The sequence below is a fragment of the Heterodontus francisci genome, chromosome 18 (genome assembly GCF_036365525.1).
Source record: "Heterodontus francisci isolate sHetFra1 chromosome 18, sHetFra1.hap1, whole genome shotgun sequence".
In the NCBI taxonomy this organism is placed as follows: domain Eukaryota; kingdom Metazoa; phylum Chordata; class Chondrichthyes; order Heterodontiformes; family Heterodontidae; genus Heterodontus; species Heterodontus francisci.
The window spans coordinates 32,624,259-32,648,841 of NC_090388.1; the positions used below are offsets into that span (position 1 = coordinate 32,624,259).

At 41.1% G+C, this 24,583-nt stretch overlaps 1 protein-coding gene across 1 annotated transcript in view; it reads left to right on the plus strand.

The window, feature by feature from the left end:
- Window positions 1-24,583, plus strand: part of nup107 (nucleoporin 107) — a 67,475-nt gene that overhangs the window by 34,318 nt on the left and 8,574 nt on the right. Inside the window, exons 8-21 of the mRNA XM_068050499.1 lie at window positions 400-448; window positions 2,804-2,875; window positions 7,152-7,240; window positions 7,976-8,051; window positions 8,323-8,436; window positions 8,541-8,631; window positions 8,732-8,808; window positions 13,531-13,590; window positions 13,709-13,854; window positions 13,975-14,023; window positions 20,353-20,422; window positions 20,572-20,690; window positions 21,375-21,413; window positions 21,913-22,063. Of these exons, the coding sequence (XP_067906600.1) occupies window positions 400-448; window positions 2,804-2,875; window positions 7,152-7,240; window positions 7,976-8,051; window positions 8,323-8,436; window positions 8,541-8,631; window positions 8,732-8,808; window positions 13,531-13,590; window positions 13,709-13,854; window positions 13,975-14,023; window positions 20,353-20,422; window positions 20,572-20,690; window positions 21,375-21,413; window positions 21,913-22,063 (1,202 nt within the window). The remainder of the gene's footprint in view (window positions 1-399; window positions 449-2,803; window positions 2,876-7,151; window positions 7,241-7,975; window positions 8,052-8,322; window positions 8,437-8,540; window positions 8,632-8,731; window positions 8,809-13,530; window positions 13,591-13,708; window positions 13,855-13,974; window positions 14,024-20,352; window positions 20,423-20,571; window positions 20,691-21,374; window positions 21,414-21,912; window positions 22,064-24,583) is intronic.

Sequence of the window (24,583 nt, forward strand, 5' to 3'; positions counted from 1 at the left end):
ATGCGTTAACCAGTCATGGCATTGCGGAATGCAGCGCATGCGCAGAGAGCAGGAGCCCGTCTGTGCATGTGCGCCGATTGGCGCAGTCTGACGTCAGCTGCTGGCTGCGTTGTCAATAATCACTTTGTTCAGAGTAAACCGATTAATTTTGTTGTTTAAGAAACATGGTTGGTGTCTTTTCTGGGATCAAAAATAGTCTATGATTGACCGTATCAGTAACTGGGTAAAAATGTAAATATATGTTTTGCCCTGTGGCGAAGTGGAACTAGAAAAAAACAGTGCACTCCTCCCACCTCGGTCGTGACAATACATTGAAGTATAGCAGCTGTAAGAAGTTCCTGCACATGTTTTTAAGTCGATTTTTCCCTAACTGATATAGTTTGCTATGTTATTTTACAGGGATAGGATTGAATCTGTTGTGGAAGAGGGGATGATGTTTGAAGTAGCTGTAAGTATTTTTTCAGAGATGTGATAAAATTATTTGTAATTTTCCAGCAAAGCATATTGATTGTAAAGGCTGCCTATTATTTCTTGGTTAACCTCTTTTTTCCACGGACCATCTTTCAAAATAGGGCAACCACTCCAAACCATAAAATTATAGGCCCAATAGCTTGACTTCAGCTATAGCCAAGTTGCTGGCAGAGATTATTAGAGATAACTACCTGCACAGAGATGGGTTTATAGGAGACTCTCAACCAACCTCCCTCTTTTTTTTTGTTGTGCACAACCTATTTATTTAAGTGTGCTAGCCCTTTAAATTTTTTTACGCCGCCACACATGCCTGGTAACTTAAAAGGACCAACTTGTGCTTGACCTGTGCAGGAACTTCCGGATTGCTGCACAGCTTAAAGGAAACATTGCTCTCAACCAGTGTTCCCTCCAAGCTTCACGTGCGTAGCCACCTAGCAATCGTGAAGGTACTGCACAGACCGCTCACAAGCTGTCCCCTTTAAGATACCATGCCTACGAGGCCATGCATAAAAATGTAAAGGGCCCGTGCATTGAAATATGCCGGCTGTACATAATAAAGCAAATTTAGAGGGATCACTGCTCCCAGTCTGTGTCATTTTTGTATGTTCATATGTTATCTAGAGCAGGGGTGCAAATAGTTTAATCTGGTCAGCACATGCTGTGTTGAAGGTTGCCTTTATGTCCTGGAATGGATCATGAAATGAGCCTTTTAAACTTTGCACCATAGTAACTCCTCCACGCTGCACAGAAGGAATTGTGTATTTAAACAAAAAAACTTTTCCTGCTGTTTGCTCAGCCAACCCCTTTTTTAGGCCACTGTAGAATTGGAAAAATTAGTTGAAGCTTTCACACTGCATGCTCCACTTAGTTTCCTACACATTTACGAAGAAATATCCTGAGTTCTACTGTGGCCTAAAAGAGGGCAGCTGAGTAAATGGAGTTTTTCTTACATTTTTCTTTAGACTGTGGAGGAGTAGGATCTGCTGTGGTGCAAAATTTAAAAGGCACAAGACCCTTCTTTACATATGCAAATTGATCCAACGCTAATTTGAGGCAGGCACCAGAGGTGCTTAAAAACAGTGAGAACTAATATGATAGCCATGCCACTTGTGCAGATCCGGGATAGGCACCAACATGTTGCAGCACAAACATTTGACAAAATTATTGACTCCGCTGTGGACATGGAGGCAATTAATTTATAGAAAGTGTATAGCCAACCTAATGCCATCAAAACACAGTTTGATTTAAAATGTGTTTCACCCTTTTTAGTGAGGTACCTGGCATTGTTTTCGTTTGTACAAGTAGTCAATGTCTGCCTGCACACTTGATGTGGCCATGTGGAGAAACGTGATAGATATCCATCTGTCAGGAATGACCTTGATCTTTTTCTCCCCTCTTGCTCTCTCTGTCCCTCTTTGTGTCAGTCCCTATCCCCTCTTTGTCCATCTCTCTCCCCACTCACCTTCCTCTGTGTCTATCCATCTCGAGGTCGAAGATGGCTCCGGATGAGGCCCGCCGCGGACCTCGATGCCGGGAGGGCCCAACCCGATCCACCCGGCGGCGGCAAGGCACCGTGGCGACCTTCCAGCCACTGGGTGACGGGACCATAATTTTATATGCAAATCAATTAAAATGAATTTAAATAAACTTGCATCATCTTCTGATGGCCTGCCGTGATCTTCGGTGCAGCAGCCGGCATTCCAACGCCTTCAGATCCCCGTCTGGGGAAACAAGGCGTCACATTGGTGGGGTGGGGGGGTTGGGCGTGGTAAGTTTATCAGTGCAGGGGTGGTGTGACGGGGTCAGATTAGCATCATGAGTGTTGGGGACGGTGAGAAGGGTTGTAGTTTGTGCAGTTTGGGGTGGGAGGAAGGTCAGATGATGGAGGGCAAATAATTAATTTACTTGATTGGGGGAATAAATATATTTAATTAAATCTAACTTTAAATATTTAAATATGCTGGTAGGGCTAGCAGCCCTTTAAAAATGGCGTCAGTGCCTGTGCATAGGCAGCTGATGCCATAGCCAGGGATGGACAGCCCGCCCCCTTCACGTGATCGGGGGTGGGTCCCGCCCAGGCTATTTAAATGAGCTGCCATGCTTAGGATCATGGTGGCTCCGCTACATCGATGACATGTGACACGTTCTCGCAGTTAACTACATTTAAATCCTCTTATGAGATAGGGATGAATTAATCTCTGTCCCGTAGTAATTGAGACTCTTGCTGGTGAAATGTGTAATGGTCTTGTAGGTGGAGTAACTAATATACAGGACTTTCAGAATTTTAAAAAAATTAACTAATTTATGTTGCATGATGAAACATCTTTTGCAGGCCCCAAATGCCACTGAAAAGACCATTGTAGAAATGCTTTTCCAACGGGATTCGATGATCCGGCAGAGCCAGGTACTGCCATGTTATTTACAAACTATATTCCACATGAATATTTGAAAAGCTTATCCTGTAATTTTTGAGGTTCTTTTTTGAAAGACTAGCATATATTGTGCACAAAATTTTGAACATAATTAATCAAGAGTTTGTATACTGACGTCTTTTAATCCAGTAAAATAAAATGGTTTGAAAACGTGTACCACAGTAAGGGCGTATCTGTGGTGTGCACCATTATTAGGATGCCAACGTTCCAGGAAACTGGCCTGAGTGATTTGTACTGTTACTTGCGTAATGCTATTTGTTGGGACTTTTACACTTCTTCACCATTACCCCATGGCAATTAAAACAGCAAGCTGGTAATTATAATTGCTCGCCCCTATAAAAATTAATGACTATCACAAATTTACTGTCACACGCCAGAAGTGTGATGATACAACAATCATGGACTAACTCTGAAGAGTTATGAAAAACAGACTTTGTCTTTAAAAAATTGACTTTCATTTTGAAAAGTGAACAATGGTCCAAAATGGGCACTGAAGAAAAAGAGATTGGCCTTTTATGTATTCAAACTGTCTGACAAAGGACAAATCTTCAAAGCTAAGAGGTGTCAATTGAACCTATCCTCTACCTATCCTAAAACAGTCCAAAATTGAGTGTGGTCTTCTTAAACAAAGGAGGGGTGAACTCGCCACGTCCTGGGTCATTGTGTGATCACAATGGGGGAGAGAATAGAGTGTATCCTAACAGGAGGTGAGAGACAACAGCTTTGCCTAAAAAAAAAAAGGCAGCCAGAAATGGAAAGAAGCAACATCCTAACAGCTTGTGTTCTGGCCAAGACAGAAAAAGCACGTGCCCTGCTGTAGAATCCAACATCTACATTATACAGCAGTGAGAGCTCGACATAACCCACTATCTTCAATTGAGTGAAATCTGCATCCATCGAGAACTTGATTTCCAAGAGAATTCAACAGGTTTATTGTAACCTTCCCCCACTCCCCCCACTAAAAGTCACCTTCCCCTTTCCCTCCTCAATCTGTTTGTCTGTGTGTGTGTGTGTGTGTCAGCGCACAAATGCATGAGTGGATGCAATTGCGACAATTTTGGGATAATGGGGTATTGATCAATAAACAATTGATCAATGAAAACAGCAAGCTGGTAATTACAATTGCTAACCCCTATTAAAATGAATGAATATCACAAATTTGCTGTCACACACACCAGAGGTGCGATGATACAACAATCATGGACTAACCCTGAAGAGTTATGAAAAAACAGACTGTCTTTAAAAAAAAAACTTTTATTTTAAAAAGTGAACAATGGTCCAAAGTGGGCGCTGAAGAGAAAGGAATTGGCCTTTTGTGTATTCCAACTATCTGACAAAGCCAAAGGACAAATTTTCCAAGCCAAGAGATGTCAATTGAACCCATCCACCTATCCTAAAACTTTCCAGAATTGAATGTCGTCTTCTGTTGCACAAAATATTATTTCAAATTTTAAAATGCTATTGCAAATTTGACCTCCCTACATTGCAGTGATGCTAGATGTGGCATTGGAATTTTTAAATAGCTAACTGTATCTCTGCCAAGGTTTGTACCCAGAGAGGACCAGTTTCAAAACTTCTAATTTTAGCAACATAATCAACTTTCTGTTTTTAAAACTAACAAGTAAACCTGTCGCTGTCTTGTTATTTGAAAAATAAAACACCAAGGGGCTAAACTCTAATACAAATACACTTGCTGCGGTCAGGTGGGGAGTTGAATCGTAGGAACCATCCACCTTGCACCACGTGGTTGTAATACTGCCTCTAAGCCATTCATTACATTGGGAAACGATCTTGGCAATCTGGATCTTTCTCTTAATCACTACAAAGCTGTTGATTTTTGAATCAGCCTGATCCTATCTCTGAGATCAGTTAGAACAGGTTATTTTTATGCTCATGGCACCTTAAAGCCCTGCCTGTAAATAAATTTGTTACATGACCTGAGGCACAAAGGCTGTTGGTCTAGATAACAATAAGTTCCAATTGGGGGTATAGGCTAACACAATAAAGCAAATCTCTGACTCATGCTAATTGTAGTCCCGACTAGAAATGCCCCTTCACTTAGTGTATAAATATTTATTTATTTAGAGAGAAAAAGACTCTGTAGATCATAAAGATTTGCCCGAGAGTGTTTTGGGTCTTGACTCCTTACTTTGAGATGCTTGCATATTCTCAAAAGGATTCTTTGTACAAAATTTTATTTAAAATTTAAAAATGCTATTTTCGCAAATTTGACCTCACTACATTACACTGATGCTAGATGTGGCAATTGGAATTTTTAAATAGCGAACAGTATCTCTGCTGAGGTTTGTACCCAAAGAGGACCTGTTACAAAACACTTCTAATTTTAGCAACCTGAAAATGACAAGATTGTGAATTAATGCAATGTAATGCAAGAGGGGGTGAATTCTAATGGGGCAAGGCTATTTGAGTTCCAAGGAGATGCATGAGGAGCTTAATAATCTCTCTTGTATTTGTTTGTCTTGATTACAAGTAAAAAGACCGTATATGGATGATGGCCTCTATTTAGATAGTGTGAACAGTATGGTTATGAGCTGCCTGCTTAAAATTGTTATCTGTTACAACTGTATGTTGTGAAAACCAGGATTTCTCTGTTTTACATATTCAAAAGTCAATTGACTTAAATGTGGGAGGCATGATTGGGAAATTTGCTGATAGCACAAAAATTGGCCATGTAGTTGATAGTGAAGAGGATAGCTGTGGACTCCAGAATGATATCAATGGTTTGGTTGAGTGGGCAGAGAAGTGGCAGATGGAATTCAGTACGGAGAAGTGTGAGGTCATGCATTTGGGGAGGGCAAACAAAGCAAGGGAATACACAATAAAAGGTAGGATTTTGAGAGGGGTAGAAGAGGTGAGAAACCTTGGAGTGCATGTCCACAGGTCCTTGAAGGTGGCAGGACAGGTGGATAGTGTGGTGAAGAAGGCATATGGAATGCTTTCCTTTATTGGCCGAGGCATAGAATACAAAAGCAGGGATGTAATGCCGGAACTGTTGGTTAGGCCACAGCTGGAATACTGCATACAGTTCTGGTCACCACATTACAGGAAGGACATAATTGCTCTGGAGAGAGTACAGAGGAGATTTACAAGAATGTTGCCAGGGCTTGAAAGTTGCAGCTATGAGACAAGATTGGATAGGCTAGGGTTGTTTTCCTTAGAACAGAGGAGTGACTTAATTATGAGGGGCCGAGATAGGGTAGACAGGAAGAACCCGTTTTCCCTAGCGGAGATGTCAATTACCAGGGAGCACAACAAGGTTTAGAGGGGACATGAAAAACTTTTTCACCCAGAGGCTGGTGGGTGTCTGGAATTCACTGCCAGGAACGGTGGTGGAGGCAGAAACCCTCAACTCTTTTAAAAGTTAGCTGGACATGCACCTGAAGTGCTGTAACCAGCAAAGCTGCGGACCAGGTGCTGGAAGGTGGGATTAGATTGGGCGGCTAGTTTTCTCGGCCGGTGCAGACATGATGGGTCGAATGGCCTCCTTCTCTGCCCTAATTTTTCTATGATTCTACATGATTTGCTGTTAAAATGTAAGACAATGAATTAAAATGAAATGGTTGGTATAGTAATATCTTCATAGTCCAAGCTGACATTGGTTTGTTAGAACAGCTTTACTGGCTTATTTATCATCCTCTGGCATAAATTACTTTATTAACAGGATCAATACATTGATAGCTTCGCCACTTCAGATTCGCCGCAAATCCATACATTGCTGTGTGTTATCAGTTTCCCAGTAAGTTGTGGTGCACATTTGACAGTGGATGATTAGGAAACACAACAGTCTAACTTGTGATGTTTGTTGCTATATCCTTTGCAGCAATTCCGGCCCATTATGTAGAAGAATCACATTGTCTTAGGTATGCAGAGTATTTTGTCAGCATCTAATTCCTCCAGTTTGATTTGCTTTTCTCAATAATTGTAGGTCACTACTCTACTTGTAAAAATAGAAATGTGATCCACTGTCACCCCCTTCCAGTACCATTTCAATCCATAATATTTGTCAGTTCCGAAGAAGGATCACTGACCCGAAACGTTAACTCTGCTTCTCTTTCCACAGATGTTGCCAAACTTGCTGAGTGGTTCCAGCATTTCTTGTTTCCATTTCAATCCATGATGCTCTTTGTTAATTCAATTCAGATGTTTCGTCCAATAACTAGCAATTGAAGGATTAATCTTATTTTTGATGAGAATCATGTTAACATTTTATTTTTAACTCTTTTATAGATTGTTGTAGACTGGTTAGAGAGTATTGCCAAAGATGAAGCTGGAAATTTTGCAGAGAACATAGAATTTTATGCAAAATCTGTATACTGGTACGAACCATTTTTTTTTGTATGGGGAGGGTGTGAATGCAAGGGAAGAAAATTAGATTGTTAGAAAAATCAAGAACTTTGTTTCAGATTTGATGATTAATTGATTATTCGTAACCATTTCCTCTCATTTGTTTTTTCAATACCAACTTCTGATCTGTAAAGTCACTTTTCAAACACATTTCCTGTGATGTTTGACACCTGTAGGAGGAGTCTTGCATAGCCTTTATAGTACAGAAATGGCCATTCAGCCCAACAGGTCCATGCCAGTGTTCATCTTTCACACTAGCCTAGGAGGCTAGCATGCGATGGAATATTTTCAGTAGTAAGTTAACGTCTTCCCTTCCATGCTAAGATGCAAACAACATCTGCCTTGTCTGAAGTTTTACCAACTTCAATTTCCCTACTCTCCATTGCATAGAATTTCAGCAGTATTTTGGTTCAAGCGCATACCAATCATCATTCGGGCTTGATCTCCTGTTTCTTGAATTGTATAGGTGGGGGAATGGTGTTCGGCTAATGTAATAGTTCATAGACAACTGGGCACCTGTTGGCTATGGGAGTCTTGATCATCTTGGAGAATAACCCATTTTCTGGGTCTCCAAAACAGAAAGTAGTGCACAGTTAAATATCCATTAAGTTAATAAAGAAAAATCTCTGGATGGACATTGTTCATTAAAGAAGATCTTCATAGTGCTAACTGTGTGTTTTCCGAACCCCATTATTTTCAACTTGTAGGGAAAATACATTACATGTGTTGAAACAGCGGCAATCGGGCATCTCTGGATTTTCAAGGCAACTTGTGACTGAGCTGGTAATACAATTTTGTTCTGCTTTTTCTCAAATTAGATACAAAAAGTTATTGGAACAACTTAATTATCAACTTTTCACTTGTCCTGTTAAACAGGACTTGATATGATGAGCTGAACAAGATTTTCCAATGAACCTTTAATCACTGTAGCTTTTGAGTGGACCAGTGAATTAGGAAATGTGTTAAAGCTCTACTGCAGCTAACCCTGTGTTTAAAATTTATGATGACTGAGAAACAAAATTCTGACTAAGCTTTTGTTCCCATTTTCTCCAAGGATCCAGATGCTCCTATTAGGCAGAAAATGCCTCTTGCAGATTTGGACAGGGAAGATGATGCCAGATTTATGAAATATCTCTTTGCTCTTATACGAGCTGGGATGACTGATGAGGTAGAACGGTCCTGATCTTATTTCAGCATGCACTTCATAAATTCAAAAGTATACATTCGTTATGAAAAATCCAGGTACTTAGTAAATAATATAACACCCCTCAGGCTCAGAGACTCTGCAGACGTTGTGGTCAGGCTTGGAGAGCTGCAACTCTGGAAGGCTGGAAACTGTACCATGATCCAAATCTTAATGGTGGTGAGTATACTATTCCAGAATGTTAACTGTCTGTCAGTTATTCAAATGGATATAAATTGTTGTTTAAATTGTTGAAATTGATTATTTGGTGTGATTTCAGGAACAATTCTTGAACCTGTGGAAGGGAACCCAAACAGAGGTATTTGGAAGGCTTGTTGTTGGAGGATGGCTGAAGATGTAAGCTACACAAGTATTAAAAGGCATTAAAAAATAGGTGTAAAAACAATCTTACATGAATTGTTTATTAGCATTGAACCTCCAGCTTTAAAAAAAAAAAAATCTGGTAGCTGCTTTCCACAAATTTTGCTGAATTAAAATAATTTATATGCTTGAAAGTTAAAACACCTTGTGATGAATTAATTTGAATTTTAGCTAGTAGTTTATAACATGCAAGGTATGGTCAAAATTTCCAATTAGCACAACGTAATTTTCTATATGTGAAATTCTGATCAGGTAACTCTTAAAACTAATTTATATCTTTGGATCCACTATTTATGTGGTTCGGAATTAATGTCATTGATGTAGGTCGTAATCAATAGAGGCCAGTTAATTTAAAGTGATCAATTAATCTTTCAATTAATTCCTTGTACAGGAAAATTGCTTGGGGATGGTGAGGGGGTTGAAAGCTGAGATTTTATTGTGTGCGTGTGCGTGTATATGTATGTATTGTCAGGCAAGCCCCCCAAGAATGCAGAAAATTATTTTCTCCACGTGAACATTGATATTAAACTGTTATTGAAGAAAGAACGTGCTTTAGAAACAATTGGAGACGCTGACTCGAGAGAGCCATTACCATATCAACAGACAGTATGACAAAGGGGCTATGTCCTGCTCCAATTTAATCCACAATGGACCTTTGATTACCAGACGTTGAAGGTGGAAAGGCTAGCATTCCAGGTTAACTGCTAAGATGGGCTAATACGCAAACAGACGTGGTCAGACCAGTTTAGTCACATGACTGACTGTTGGAGTTTTTTGGATTTGAACTTCCAACAGGGAATTAAAAATCAGAAGGCTGTTTGCTCCTTGACTGGAAGGGACCTCTCTCCTGTCTGCTCTTGTCTCGCTTTCTCCAGCTTCTGAAACCATTGAAGACATATGAACCCCAAGAGAGAAAAGTCTCCTATAGTGAACAAGGTTTAAGAAGAATACTGGGCCCCAACGAAAAGCAAGACTACCTACAGTCCAAGACTCTACAGTGAGCTCGAAGCACAGTTTTTAAAAAAAACTCTCCATTTTATTTTTATTCTCTTTTCTGTCTCTGTTAGCATGTGCGTATCGCATATGCATGCTAGCATGGGGTGCGGCGTGTATCCGTAGGTGTTAACCAAATTAGAGTTTAAGTTTTAAGGTTTAATAAATTTCACTTCTTCTTTAAACCTAAGAAAACCTGGTGTGCTCATTTATTTGCCTAATAATTGGAAAGCTGTGAACAAGGATTCACAAAGGGGGAGCTCAGAACACTGTTTAAAATTAAACCCTGTTACAACAAGACCAGGTGAAGACAGTAAAATAACCCTAGACATTTTTCTTACCTGGTCGTAACAGTATATATATTGAGCTGCAGCAGATTTGTTTAATTACTTAATGTAAATCTATGTAAAGTTGGTAGTATTTATATATAGATGAAAGGACCTATAAAATTCTTACAGGACTAGACAGGCTAGATGCAGGGAGTCTGTTTCCGATGACTAAGGAGTCCAGAACCAGGGGTCACAGACTCAGGATATGGAGTATGCCATTTAGAACCGAGATGAGAAATTTCTTCACTCAGAGGATGGTGAACCTGTGGAATTCTCTACTATGGGAGGCAGTGGAGGCCAAGTCATTAAATATATTCAAGAAGGAAATAGATATATTAATGCCAAGGGGATCAAGGGGTAGGAGGAAAGTGCAGGAACAGAGTACTGAATTAGACGATCAGCCATGATCTTTTTTGAATGGTGAACCGGGCCAAATGGCCGATTCCTGCTCCTATGAATTTTAGTAAAGGAAACTATGAAGGTATGAGGCGCGCGTTGGCTATGACGGATTGGGAAATGTTACATAAAGGGATGACGGTGGATAGGCAATGGCAAACATTTAAAGAGCGCGTGGATGAACTGCAACAACTGTTTATCCCTGTCTGGCTCATAAGTAAAACGGGGAAGGCTTACAAGGGAAATTAGAGATAGCTTTTGATCCAAGGAAGAGGCATATAAACCTGCCAGCAAAACCAACAGACCTGAGGATTGGAAGCAGTTTAGAATTCATCAAAGGAGGACCAAGGGATTGATTAAGATGGGGAAAATAAGAGTACGAGAGCAAGCTTGTGTGGGACATAAAAACTGACTGTAAAAGTTTCTATAGGTATGTGAAGAGAAAAGATTGGTGAAGACAAATGTAGGTCCCTTATATTGGAATATTGTGTGCAGTTTTGGTCTCCTTATCTGAGGAGGGATGTTCTTGCTATAGAGGGAGTGCAGCGAAGGTTTACTAGACTGATTCCTGGTGTGGCGGGACTGGCGTATAAGGAGAGATTGAGTCGGTTAGGATTATATTCGCTGCAGTTCAGAAGAGTGAGGGGGGGGGGGGGTGGATCTCATAGAAACCTATAAAATTCTAACAGGACTCGATAGGGTAGATGCAGGAAGGATATTCCTGATGGTGGGGGAGTCCAGAACCAGGGGTCATAGTCTAAGGATACAGGGTAAACCTTTCAGGACTGAGATGAGGAGAAATTTCTTCACCCAGAGAGTGGTGAGCCTATGGAATTTGCTACCACAGAAAGCAGTTGAGGGCAAAACATTGAATGTTTTCAAGAAGAAATTAGATATAGCTCTTGGGTCTAAAGGGATCAAAGGGTATGGGGGAAAGCAGGAGCAGATTACTGAGTTGGATGATCATAGTGAATGGTGGAGCAGGCTCGAAGGGCCAAATGGCCAACTCCTATTTTCTATGTTTCTATGAATTGTAACATTCAGTCTTGGGCTGATAAGTGGCAAGTAACATTCATGCCACACAAGTGCCAGGCAATGACCACCTGTAACTAGAGAGTATCTAACCATCTTGCCTTGACATTCAATGGCATTACCATTGGTGGATCCTCCCCACCCCCATCAACATCCTGGGGGTTACCATTGACCCGAAACTGAACTGGAGCAGCCACATAAATACTGTTTCTGCAAGAGCAGGTCAGAGGCTGGGAATTCTGCAGTGAATAACCCACCTCCTGACCCCTAAAGCCTGTCTGCCATCTACAAGGCATAAGTCAGGAGTGTGATGGAGTACACTTCATTTGCCTGGATGACCGTGTCACGAACACCACTCAGGAAGCTCGACACCATCCAGGACAAAGCAGTCCACTTGATTGGCACCCCATCCTCCACCTTAAACATTTACTGCCCCCATCACTGACACTGCAGCAACTCACTATGCCTCCTTTGACGGCACCTTCCAAACCTGCAACTACTTTCACCTAGAAGGACAAGAACAGCAAACATGTGGGAACATGGCCATCTGCAAGTTCCCCTCCAAACTGCACACCATCCTGACTTGGATCTATATCATCATTCCTTCACTGTTGCTGGATCAAAATCCTGGAACTCCCTCACTAACAGCACTGTGGGTGTACCTGCACCTGACGGACTGCAGCGGTTCAAGAAGGCAGCTCACTACCACCTTCTCGGGGGCAGTTAGGGATGGGCAACAATGCTGGCCTTGCCAGCGATGCCCACATGTCAAACGAATAAAAAGACATTTAAAATGGTGAATTATAGTTTTTCAAAAGTGTGTTCTACTCTGAACAAACTGCTGCTGTGCTATTGATCAGTCTATCACATGAGGGTTAGATGATTGTTTCTCCGTGCAGTATGCAATGGGAAGCATGTCCTCTTGTGTAAGTATATTATAGCAGTAGCCGTGAGGATATACTGAGCTGTAGTAGTGGTTTTATCTGTCCGATCCAGTTTGTACATCTCTGCTCTCCACTCGCTTATTAGTCATTCTATCTTATTGAACCAACTGACATTAACGCTGTATTAAATTTAGTTATAGGAGGAAATGGGCAAGTTGTATAATGTAGCCTCTAACTTACTTCCTCTTTAAAAAGTTGCAAAAAGAATAATACAGTTTTGGAGCCTAAAGTAAACTCTGGGCTGAATTTTACCAGCCCCTCAACACAGCGGGGGGCCGGTAAAATTCTTCGAGGAGAGAACTGCCTCAACCTGCAACGTCGTGATGGGCCCGCTGCATATTACGGGCGGCGGGCCCCTCTATGTAGCCACCTGGTGGTGGGCCCTTCATCTCCATATGCAAATTAACATTAATAAGATGTAAATATACGTACCTTCAGGCAAAATTATCTGGGTGGGGGGGGTGGAGGAGTGGGGAAAACAATTTTGATTGGATGCGATGGTGGGAAGGGGTTGAAGGGCGAAGGTTGGAGGGAAAAGCCAATTGTTTGTCATTTCGGGCAATGAAATGACCGTTGGGGAAGGGCCTCCATCACAAGTTTTTATTTAATAAAATTTTACCATATACCTTTAAAAATTAAAATTAATCGTAAGAGCTTAAAGCTGTGGACGCAGCGATCGCCCCCTCTACGTTATCAGGAATATCGTTGGGGCTCCTTGGCGACCCTTCCGTGTCAGAAGGCCGCTGAGTTGAAAGCGTGCCACCAAATTCAGCCCTCTATTTTAACAGTAATTTGTTTACCTGTTATATTGAAATTAAAGAACAGTGTGCTTCCTTTATAATATTGAATTCAGGAGTTATGATAAAAAGGTGTTCACTTGAGGGCCATTTTATGAAAAGGATCTTTGTGTGTCTTTGTAATAATGTGGAAGCCATGAAGATTGTTTGAACCGTTTACGGTTAATGTTTTAATATAGCTGTGAATTCCTAAATTTGGTTTTATAGGAACAGTTTAACAGATATGAGCGAGCAATCTATGCAGCCTTAAGTGGAAATCTCAAACAGGTAAAATTTGCAAAACTTAATCTTTCCTTATCCCAATTCGTAAGAGAATTCATATAAAAATACAGAAATGTTGACATACTTGTTTCCCTACAGTATGACCATTTGTTATATCTTGTAGCTCCTTTCTGTGTGTGATACTTGGGAAGACTGTGTTTGGGCATACTTCAGGGTCATGGTGGACAGTCTTGTAGAACAAGAAATCCGTGCATTGAGTACTTCTGTGCGTGAATTAGAAGAGTTACCTAAAGAGTACACTGAAGCAAAGTAAGTACGTGCTCTAAAGCTTTTCATGGAACATTGTAAAACAAATAAAATATGTTTCATGTTAAGTGCAGTTTTCTTGAGTAGTCAAGTAATTACAAATTCTGTCTTGTACATTTTCAGTTGGACTCTTGAGGCAATATTTGAAGAGCTGCAGGCAACAGATAAAAAGGTAAGAGAAAACATATGAAATGTTCTTTTCCTTAATCATCTGTTTCCAAATGCTACTATTAGTTCAGAATTTGCAGCAGCTAAGTATTTATGTAAGGACCTCTCATTTTGTGACTAGCACTGTACAAGCAAGTTGTGATGCGATTTCATCAGGTTTTCTTTGAGAGATATGGGATTATTCAGTGGCTTTTTAACTAATTTGGAAGTTTATGTACAATTCTTCTAGTTTTTATAGCATTTTTAATATAAAAAAAATGTCCTATGGTGCTTAAAAAATAGTCGTAAGGAAATAGTTACTCGATGTTGGAAAAGAGAAGTTAGGGATGACTGAAAACTTGGTCAAAGGAATTGGTCTAGAGGAGGGTTTTCAAAAAGTGGAGAGAGATTTAAGGAGGAATTTCTAAAGAGCTTTCAGCCTGCCGCAGTCTGCCTCCTGCATTGGGGTGAAGGGAGGTGGAGACACAAAGTTCAAGTCAGGAGCAGTGTTTGAGAGGAGATATAGAACTTGAGATTGCAGAGATATGGTGGGCCATGGTTTATAGAGATTTGTAGCTGAGGACAAGAATTTTTGAATTAATTTGGAAGGGAGGAGCAACTGCATTATGGTTTAACATATTGGTACTGTAATGTGGCATGACATGGAGTGATGAATCAGATTGGCAAATAAGATTAGCCTGGAAGGCAAGTTCATAGAGTGGGTTCGGGACAGTTTCTTACAGCAGTACCATCTAGTGCCAACCAGGGAGCAGGCCATTCTAGACTTGGTAATGTACAATAAGACAAGATTAAGTAATCACATATCTAGAACAGTGTTCACACTTCTCACCCTCAAACTGAATGTGAAGTTCTAAGACTAGTGTTTAAAACTTCAATAAAAGCAATTAGAAGGGTATGCAGACAGAGTTTTCCAAAGTGAACTGGGAAATTAGGTTAAAAGATAGGACAGTAGAGGAGCAGTGGCAGACATTTAAGGAGATAACATAACTCAGCAAAGATACATTCCAGCGAGAACGGCAGATAGGAGAAGGTTGCACCATCCGCGGATAACTAAGGAAGTTAAAAATAGTATCAAATTGAAAGAAGGAGCATACAATTCAGCGAAGGTAAGTGGTAGATCAGAAGATTGGACAGATTTGAAAAACCAACTAAAAGAAAGGAATAAATTAGCGCATGAGAGAAAGTTAGCTAGAAATATAAAAACAGATAGTAAGAGTTTCTAAAAAGAAAGAGTAACTCAAATGAGCGTTGGTTTTTGAGTGAGTCTGCGGAATTATGGCTAACAAGGAAATGGTGGAAGAAGACGACAGAAAAAAATCTCAAAGACATAGGAGAAACGAGGTAAAAAGTGGACGGGGGGGAGGGGGAAGAACCTAAACAATCCTAATCATCAGGGAAAAGATACTGGAAAAACTATTAGAGCTAAAGACTGACAAGTCCCCAGGACCTGATGGCCTGCATCATAGGATCTTAAAAGAAGTGGCTGCAGAGATAGTATATGCATTAGTTGTGATCATCCAAAATTCCCTAGATTCTGGAAAGGACCCTGTGGATTGGAAAATAGCTAATGTAACATCTTCTATTCAAGAAGGCTGCATTTACTAGCAAAAACGCTAGGTGGCGCAGTACTGGCACATATGCAAATGCAACCTCATCCACTGAAGCGTCACTGTCTGATGTATCAGGCAGCTGCTAGTAATAAAGATGGCGCTGCTGTTTGTCACATAAAAGCACACTGAGCCTTAAACCCAAATCCCCACAGTGGCTGCGATCCCCATTTCCTCCTGCCATATCACTTCCCTTCGCCAGTCCCTCTTGCGCCCATCTGCTTGCTCCCTGGCACACCACTGCCTTTCCTCAGCCACTTGCTGCCGACCTCGCCGCTTCCCCACCTTGGCCCTTATGCCCCCCCTTACTCCCCGGCTGCTTGCTCCAGGTCTCGCCACTTCCCTCTTCTTGGCCACTCATTCCCTGCCTTGCCGCTCTGGAGGTTCGTACCCCGCCACTTCTTCCGGCAGTGTGGCAGGGAGTGATCGGCCGAAGGGGGAAGGGACGAGGCCAGGACCAAGCAGTTGGGGTGGGGGAAGGGCGAGGGCGCAACCAAGTGGCCAAGGGGGGAAGCGGCGAGGCCTTCTGAGAGCGGCGGGGGGGCCGGGGGAAGGGGGGGGAAACGTGACAAGAGCAGGAGCGAGTGGCTGAGGGAAGGCAGTGGCAAGGCAGGGAGCGAGTGGCCAAGAGGGGAAGCGGCATGAGTGAGGGAAGGCAGCGGCGAGGCGGGATGCAGTAGGTGATTGAAAGTGGGGCTGGCGGGAGGAAGTGGAGTACTGTTAGGGGGAATGGAGCCAGCAATGGCGACTCTTGATGGGTGATGACATCATTGCGTAGTAACGTCAGCATGCGCGTATTCATACTAGCAAGCTGGCAAATGTTAGCATGCACTAATGATGTCCGCGATCGTTCTGCGCATGCTCTGTGTTGGGAGTCACTGATTCAAGAAGGAAGGCAAGACAGAAAGCAGGAAACTATAGGCCAGTTAGTCTAATGTCTATCGTAGGGAAAATGCTAGAAAGCATTATTAAAGAGGTTATAACAGGACATTTAGAAAATCATAATGCAGCAAGCAGTGCCAATGTGGTTTTGTGAAAGGGAAATAGTGTTTGACTGATTTATTCGAGTTCTTTGGGGAAGTAACAAGCAACGTGGGTAAAGGGGAATCTGTAGATATGGTGTACTTGGGTTTCCAAAAAGACATTCAGTAAGGTGCCACATCAAAGGTTACTACACAAAATAAGAGTCCATGTGTAGGGGGTAATGTATGATCATGGATAGAGGATTGGTTAGCTAACAGGAAGCAGAGAGTAGGGATAGATGGGGCATTTTTGGGTTGGCAAGCTGTAACTAATGGAGTGCCATAGGGAACAGAGCTGGGGCCTCAACTATTTACAATCTACGTCAATGACTTGAATGAAGGAACCAAATGTATGGTAGCTAAATTTGCATACGACACAAAGATAGGTAGGAAGGTAAGTTGGCAAGAGGACATAGAGTCTACCAAGGGATATAGATAGGTTAAGTGAGTGGGAAAAAATTTGGCAGATGGAGTATAATGTGGGAAAATGTGAACTTGTCCACTTTGGCTGGAAGAATAGAAAAGCAGTATATTATTTAAATGGAGAGAGACTGCAGAACTGCGGCGCAGTGGTTAGCACCATAGCCTCACAGCTCCAGCAACCCGGGTTCAGTTCTGGGTACTGCCTGTGCGGAGTTTGCAAGTTCTCCCTGTGTCCGCGTGGGTTTCCAGCGGGTGCTCCGGTTTCCTCCCACAGCCAAAGATCTGCAGGTTGATAGTAAATTGGCCATTGTAAATTGTCCCTAGTGTAGGTAGGTGGTAGGAGAATGGTGGGGATGTGGTAGGGAATGTGGGATTAATGTAGGATTAGTATAAATGGGTAGTTGTTGGTCGGCACAGACTTGGTGGGCCGAAGGGCCTGTTTCAGTGTTGTATCTCTAAATAAATAAATAAACTCTGCAGTACAGAGGGATCTGGGTGTCCTGATAGATGAATCACAAAAAGTTAGTATGCAGGTACAGCAAGTGATTAGGAAGGCAAATGGAATGTTGTCCTTTATTGCAAGAGGAATAGAATATAAAAGGAGGAAGTTTTGCTACAGCTGTACAGGGTGTTGGTGAAACCACATCTGGAGTACTGTGTACAGTTGTGGTCTCCTTACTTAAGAAAGGATAAAATTACATTAGAAACAGAAGGTTGACTTGATGAATCCTGGGATGAAGGTGTTACCTTGTGAGGAAAGGTTGGACAGGTTGGGCCTATACCCATTGGATTCTGGCAGAATGAGAGGTGATCGTATTGAAACATACAAGATCCCGAGGGGACTTGACAGGGTGGCTGCTGGAAGGATGTTTCCACTTATGGGCAAGACTAGAACTAGGGGATACAGTTTAAAAATAAGGGGTCTTACATTTAAGACTGAGATTAGGAGAAATTTTTTCTCTAAGGATTGTTGGTCCGTGGAATTTGCTTCCTCAGAGCAGTATAGGCTGGGTCATTGAAAATATTCAAGGCTGAGTAGATAGATTCTTAATAGACAAGGGGGTCAGGTGTTATGGGGGCAGAGAGGAAAGTGGAGTTGAGACCACATTCAGATCAACCATGATCTTATCAAATGGCAGAGCAGGCCCAAGGAGCCGAATGGCCTACTCCTCCTTATTAGTGTGTTTGCACATATGTAAGTATAATGAGACTTAGGCATTGTTTGGTGCTATTTTAGCTGTGCCATAATGGGGAGGTGTTAACTGAAGGATAAAACTCTCCAAGCAAAAACTCATACTTAGAGATTCAGTAACTGCATCTCCAAGTAGCTGCCCATGGGTGACAATTCACAAAGATTGGGGAGAAGGTCTTATGGGGCGATGTATTGCTTGTGGAGACTTGAAAAGGAAAAATAAATCGTACTAACTTGGGGTGAGGTGGGCATTTGATCGGGATCATTATATAGCACTTGCAATTTGGAATTTTTTTACAATGAACTTTTAAAACCTTTTGGTTGAGTTCACTCAATCATATCTAAGGGCTCTGATGCGTGTACTTGCCTCTCAAGTATGTAATTTTTTTAATGTATTTTTATTAGCTGTAGATGTGACTAACCTTCTGACAGGATAAAAAACCTGGCCTTGAAAGTGACGAAAACCCAGGAGGCCAGGTAGAAGAGAAAGCACAAGTTTAAAAGTTATTTTTAGTTAGAAAAGAATAGAAGAGACAGATTGGGCGAGAACAACGTAAAATGGAGTGAAAATATTTCTCCTCATTTCTTGTCTTAAATGGGCGACCCCTTATTTTTAAACCGTGACCCCTAGTTCTAGATTCTCCCACAAAGGGAAACATCCTTTCCACATCCACCCTGTCAAATCCCCTCCGGATCTTGTATGTTTCAATCAAGTCGTCTCTTACTCTTCTAATTTCCAGCGGATGCAAGCCTAGCCTGTCCAATCTTTCCTCGTAAGACAGCCTGCCCATTCCAGGTATTAATCTAGTAAACCTTCTTTGTACTGCCTCCAACGCATTTACATCCTTCCTTAAATGAGGAGACTAGTACTGTACACGGTACTCCAGATGTGGTCTCACCAATGCCCTGTATAGCAGAAGCATAACTTCCCTACTTTTCTTTTCAATTTCCCTCGTGATTAAACGATAACGTTCCATTAGCTTTCCTAATTACTTGCTGTACCTGCATACTAACCTTTTGCGATTCATACACTAGGATACCCAGATCCCTCTGCATCTCAGAGCTCTGTAATCTCTCACCATTTAGATGATGTGCTTTTTTATTATTCTTGCCAAAGTGAACAAATTCACACTTCCCCAAATTATACTCCATTTGCCAGGTCTTTGCTCACTCACTTAACCTATCTATATCCCTTTGTAGCCCCCTTCTGTCCTCTTCACAAGTTACTTTCCTACCTATCTTTGTGTCATCAGCAAATTTGGCAACCATACCTTTGATCCCTTCATCTAAGTCATTTACATAAATTGTAAAAAGTTGAGGCCCCAGCACAGGATCCCTGTGGCACACCACTCGTTACATCTTGCCAGCCAGAAAATTACCCATTTATGCCTACTCTCTGTTTCCTGTTAGCTAGCCAGTCTTCTATCCATGCCAATATGTTACCCCCCTACACCATGAGCTTTTATTTTTTGCAATAACATTTGATGTGGCACCCTATCAAATGTCTTCTGGAAATCTAAGTGCAGTACATCCACTGGTTCCCCTTTATCCACAGCACATGTAATTCCTTCAAAGAACTCCAATTTTCAGTATTTCAAAACTCCAGTATTCATCCTTTACCTAGGTTTTCCATTTTTTTAAATAAAAGAGAAACTTTTAGTTGCATGAAACAGTCGTTAAGAATGCAATCAAAATCATTGATACAGCACAGAAGGCAGCCATTTGGCCTATTGTGCCTGGGCCAGCTCTTTGAAAGAGCTCTCCAGTTAGTCCCCCAGAATTTTATAACTGGTGACAGTTTTTCCTAAAATAAATAAATTTACCTTTTTTCCCCAGACTGGGGTAAAGGAGAATATATTTCAGACAAGTTACTTTCTTTCCCCTAAATTCATTTGTTTTTGTTTATAAGGTTTTAAAAATTGGCACAAATGCAACTAACTGCCTAATGTCAAATAAAATGTACATTATATGCATGAATGAAATTGGTACCAAAGGTTAAATAGCATTAATGTGTGTTAAATGGTGGTATCAAATGTTTAGGTGTGCTGAACAGACATTTATGTGAAAAAAACTATTTTTTTATTTGTAGCAAGTGATGGAAGAGAATAAAGCTCATTACCACATCATTCAGAAATTCATAATCTTGGGAGACATTGATGGTGAGTTTTTTTTAAAAAGTGAACTGAGTTGAAGTAGTCAAGTATGTGTACAGAAAAATTCAGGCATTTATCCTATCAATAGTACTGTTGTGGAAAATTTATTATGTCTTGTCCATCTGATGTAATTGTCTTTTGTTTGTGAATAATAGGTCTGATGGATGAATTTCAGGATTGGCTAGCAAAATGCAGATCTTTTCTTCCAGCACATCTCCTTCGATTCATGACTCATCTTGTGTTGTTCTTGTGGAACATGGGCCTACAGACAAAGGTAAACCTGATTACTGCATCCAAATGTTGCTATGTTGAAAAAGTATAACCGTGTATTAGTACGCAAACATTCATAAATTGAAAACCATATTTCAATTTCTTTTGGATTTTAAGTTCAGTAAAGCTTGGAATTTGTCTAAAACCTGATTCTATCTGGTTAGTTGACTACTAAACTGAGAGTGAACACCACTTCCTCTCCTTGGTTTTCCATTAAGGAGCCTGATCAAAAACTGATGTAATTCATTCTGCAAGGATGAGCAAGTTAATGAGAAGAGTTGATGTCAATGCCAGTGACCTACAAAAGCAAAATACTGCAGATGCTGGAAAGCTGAAATAAAAATAGAAAATCTTGCAAATACTCAGCCTGTCTGGCAGCATCTGTGACGAGAGAAAGAGTTAACCTTTCAGATCTGTGACCTGAAATGCTAACTCTGTTTCTCTTTTTATAAACTGATTATAGATCATTGGATCTTTCTCATTTCCTCCACTCGAATTCAGTGAAAGAGTTTGTAAATACAACCAGTTGTTATCATGGAACTAATCTAGGTCAGTGTTAAAGAGGACCTTTCTTCGTCTGTTTAATCCAGCTAGAATTGGAAAACTATTACCTTTATCTGCTCCCCACCCAAATAAGTTAAAATCTACAATAGATGATCTTGGTTAAATAACGTTTTACTACTTTCAGGAGGACGTTTGTACGGACATTCTAAAAACTTATATAGAGGTAAGATAACTAGATTAACTTATTTCCAAATACAGTACTTCAGCTTTTTGTATTAATACACATGCTGATGTAAATGTCTCTAGTAATTGGACAAACTATTTCCATGATTTTGAGCTGGAGCGACTTGCTCCTTAATGATGTTTATAGCCTTGTGTTAATTCTGCCTTTTGTCTCTGGGCAAGGCAAATTTGGCACATTTCCAAAATTTTCTTCCCAAATAAAGTAACTCTGACGGAAACCAATCTAAATTTAAACGTACTTATTATTTTTCTTCAGTCATTTTATAAATGGAATACAAAACTGTCTATTGGGTAATAGTTTATTTTACTGCTCTGGTTAAAAGAAACTAATTTGAGACGGAGATATACAGTCTGCCTTCCTAGAAATGTAGCATACCGTGCTTTCTTAAACCATGGAAATAAGTTGATTTTATTTCTATACTGCATTATAATAAAGTTCTTCCTGAAATGTCATTAGTTTTCAATGTTATCTCTTGCAGCTTCTGATAAAAGCTAAGCACACAAATTTAATAGCATTTTATGTCAGCCACTTGCCACCAGAGTTGGCTGTCGCTCAGTATTCTTCATTTTTGGAGACTGTCACAGAGACTGAACAACGGAGACTATGTCTAGATCTGGCAAGAGAGGCTGGTAAGTATTATCTCATAATGTTTAATTCAAATCAGAATGGTGCTGCCTGGTTCCCAAAGGGGCGGCTGCATCTTTTGGGGCAAAACATTTCTTTAGCAAATTGTGTAAAAAAAAATATTGAAAATCCTGAGACCAAAGTAACAGTACCCAATGAGGCTGATTCAGTACTCTGCAATTGTATGAGTTGCCTTTTTACCTTCAGGAATGAACCACTGTATTAGCAAAATCTTATCACAAATTCTTTGCATTTATCTTAGCTTAAAATTGAATGCAGTTCTTTTGTATTGGTTCTCAGAATTAAACCTTAGGTTTGACTCCCATGTAAAGACAATGGGTTGGAATTTCTTGAAAATTTCCATAGAAACAATGGTGTAATATTGATTTTGGCACAGGATGGAGGAAATTGGGACATAACTCATTTGTGCCCATTTTTATGCTACACCCAGATTTCCCGTAACTTTTACGCCCAATTTTATGCAACTTCTCCACCAAAACCTCTTTTGCTCATTAATGTAACTCTGCCCTCATACAAGAATGTGGCTCGCACAAGTTTCCATAACCAATGCCATTTCTTACCAGCTGTAAATTTAGCCTAAAATCTTCACAACAGGACCCAAAGTTATATTTCTGAAGTTTTATGGCTTTCTTTATCCAGTGTTTTTATTTCTTCTTGAGTTAAAATGTATTTTCTGTACCCTTGACATTAACAATTTGCACTAAAAATTGGAATACATCAATGATTGTATTTTCTTAAACATGCTGTGCTTAAATGGTGTTAAACTTTTTTCCAGTATATAGAGGGACTAAGAATATAGAAAGAGAGAAACAACTTGGATTATAGTACTTTGCAATACCGTAGCATATCTTGTAGGACTTCACAACCAATAATTTACTTTTAGAAGTGTGGACACTGGTGTAATGTTCGAATGCACAGCAACCAACTTGCGCATGGGAAGGGCCCACAAAATGCGATTGAAAAAAATTTAATCTGTTTTAGGTTGAGGAACAGATGTTGCTCAGGACAGCAGGAGAACTCCCCTGCTGTTATGCAAATGTTACCGGAGTATCTTCTCCCTCCTGTGAGGGCAAAAGGGACTCGGTTTAAAGTTTCATTTGAAAGACAGCACTTCTGAAGTGTAGCCGTATAATGTCTGCCTAGATTATGAGCTGGTTTTTGTACCCAGCTCGGGTGTCTAATTCTGTGGCGGTGGTGGGGGGGTGCGGGTTGGGTGCTGGAGGATCGGAGTGGCAATGACCGTCACGGAACCCGACGCCAAGATTGCCTGTCCCGATTTTCCCGGGGGCGGGATAGGCCGACATCAGCCTTCTCACCCAGTGGCCAACTGAGCAAGAGGGTAACTAGAGAAAGGATTGGCCCACTCAAGGACAAAGGAGGAAAGTTATGCGTGGAGTCAGAGAAAATGGGTGAGATTCTAAACGAGTACTTTGCATCGAGGAGAGGGACATGACGGATGTTGAGGTTAGGGACGGATGTTTGATTACTCTAGGTCAAGTCGGCATAAGGAGGGAGGAAGTGTTGGGTATTCTAAAAGGCATTAAGGTGGACAAGTCCCCAGGTCCGGATGGGATCTATCCCAGGTTACTGAGGGAAGCGAGAGAGGAAATAGCTGGGGCCTTAACAGATATCTTTGCAGCATCCTTAAACATGGGTGAGGTCCCGGAGGACTGGAGAATTGCTAATGTTGTCCCCTTGTTTAAGAAGGGTAGCAGGGATAATCCAGGTAATTATAGACCGGTGAGCCTGACGTCAGTGGTAGGGAAGCTGCTGGAGAAGATACTGAGGGATAGGATCTATTCCCATTTGGAAGAAAATGGGCTTATCAGTGATAGGCAACATGGTTTTGTGTAGGGAAGGTCATGTCTTACCAACTTAATAGAATTCTTTGAGGAAGTGACAAAGTTGATTGATGAGGGAAGGGCTGTAGATGTCATATACATGGACTTCAGTAAGGCGTTTGATAAGGTTCCCCATGGTAGGCTGATGGAGAAAGTGAAGTCGCATGGGATCCAGGGTGTACTAGCTAGTTGGATAAAGAACTGGTTGGGCAACAGGAGACAGAGTAGCAGTGGAAGGGAGTTTCTCAAAATGGAGACGTGTGACCAGTGGTGTTCCACAGGGATCCGTGCTGGGACCACTGTTGTTTGTGATATACATAAATGATTTGGAGGAAAGTATAGGTGGTCTGATTAGCAAGTTTGCAGACGACACTAAGATTGGTGGAGTAGCAGATAGTGAGGGGACTGTCAGAGAATACAGCAGAATATAGATAGATAGATTGGAGAGTTGGGCAGAGAAATGGCAGATGGAGTTCAATCAGGGTAAATGAGAGGTGATGCATTTTGGAAGATCCAATTCAAGACTGAACTATACAGTAAATGGAAAAGTCCTAGGGAAAATTGATGTCCAGAGAGATTTGGGTGTTCAGGTCCACTGTTCCCTGAAGGTGGCAACGCAGGTAAATAGAGTGGTCAAGAAGGCATACGGCATGCTTTCCTTCA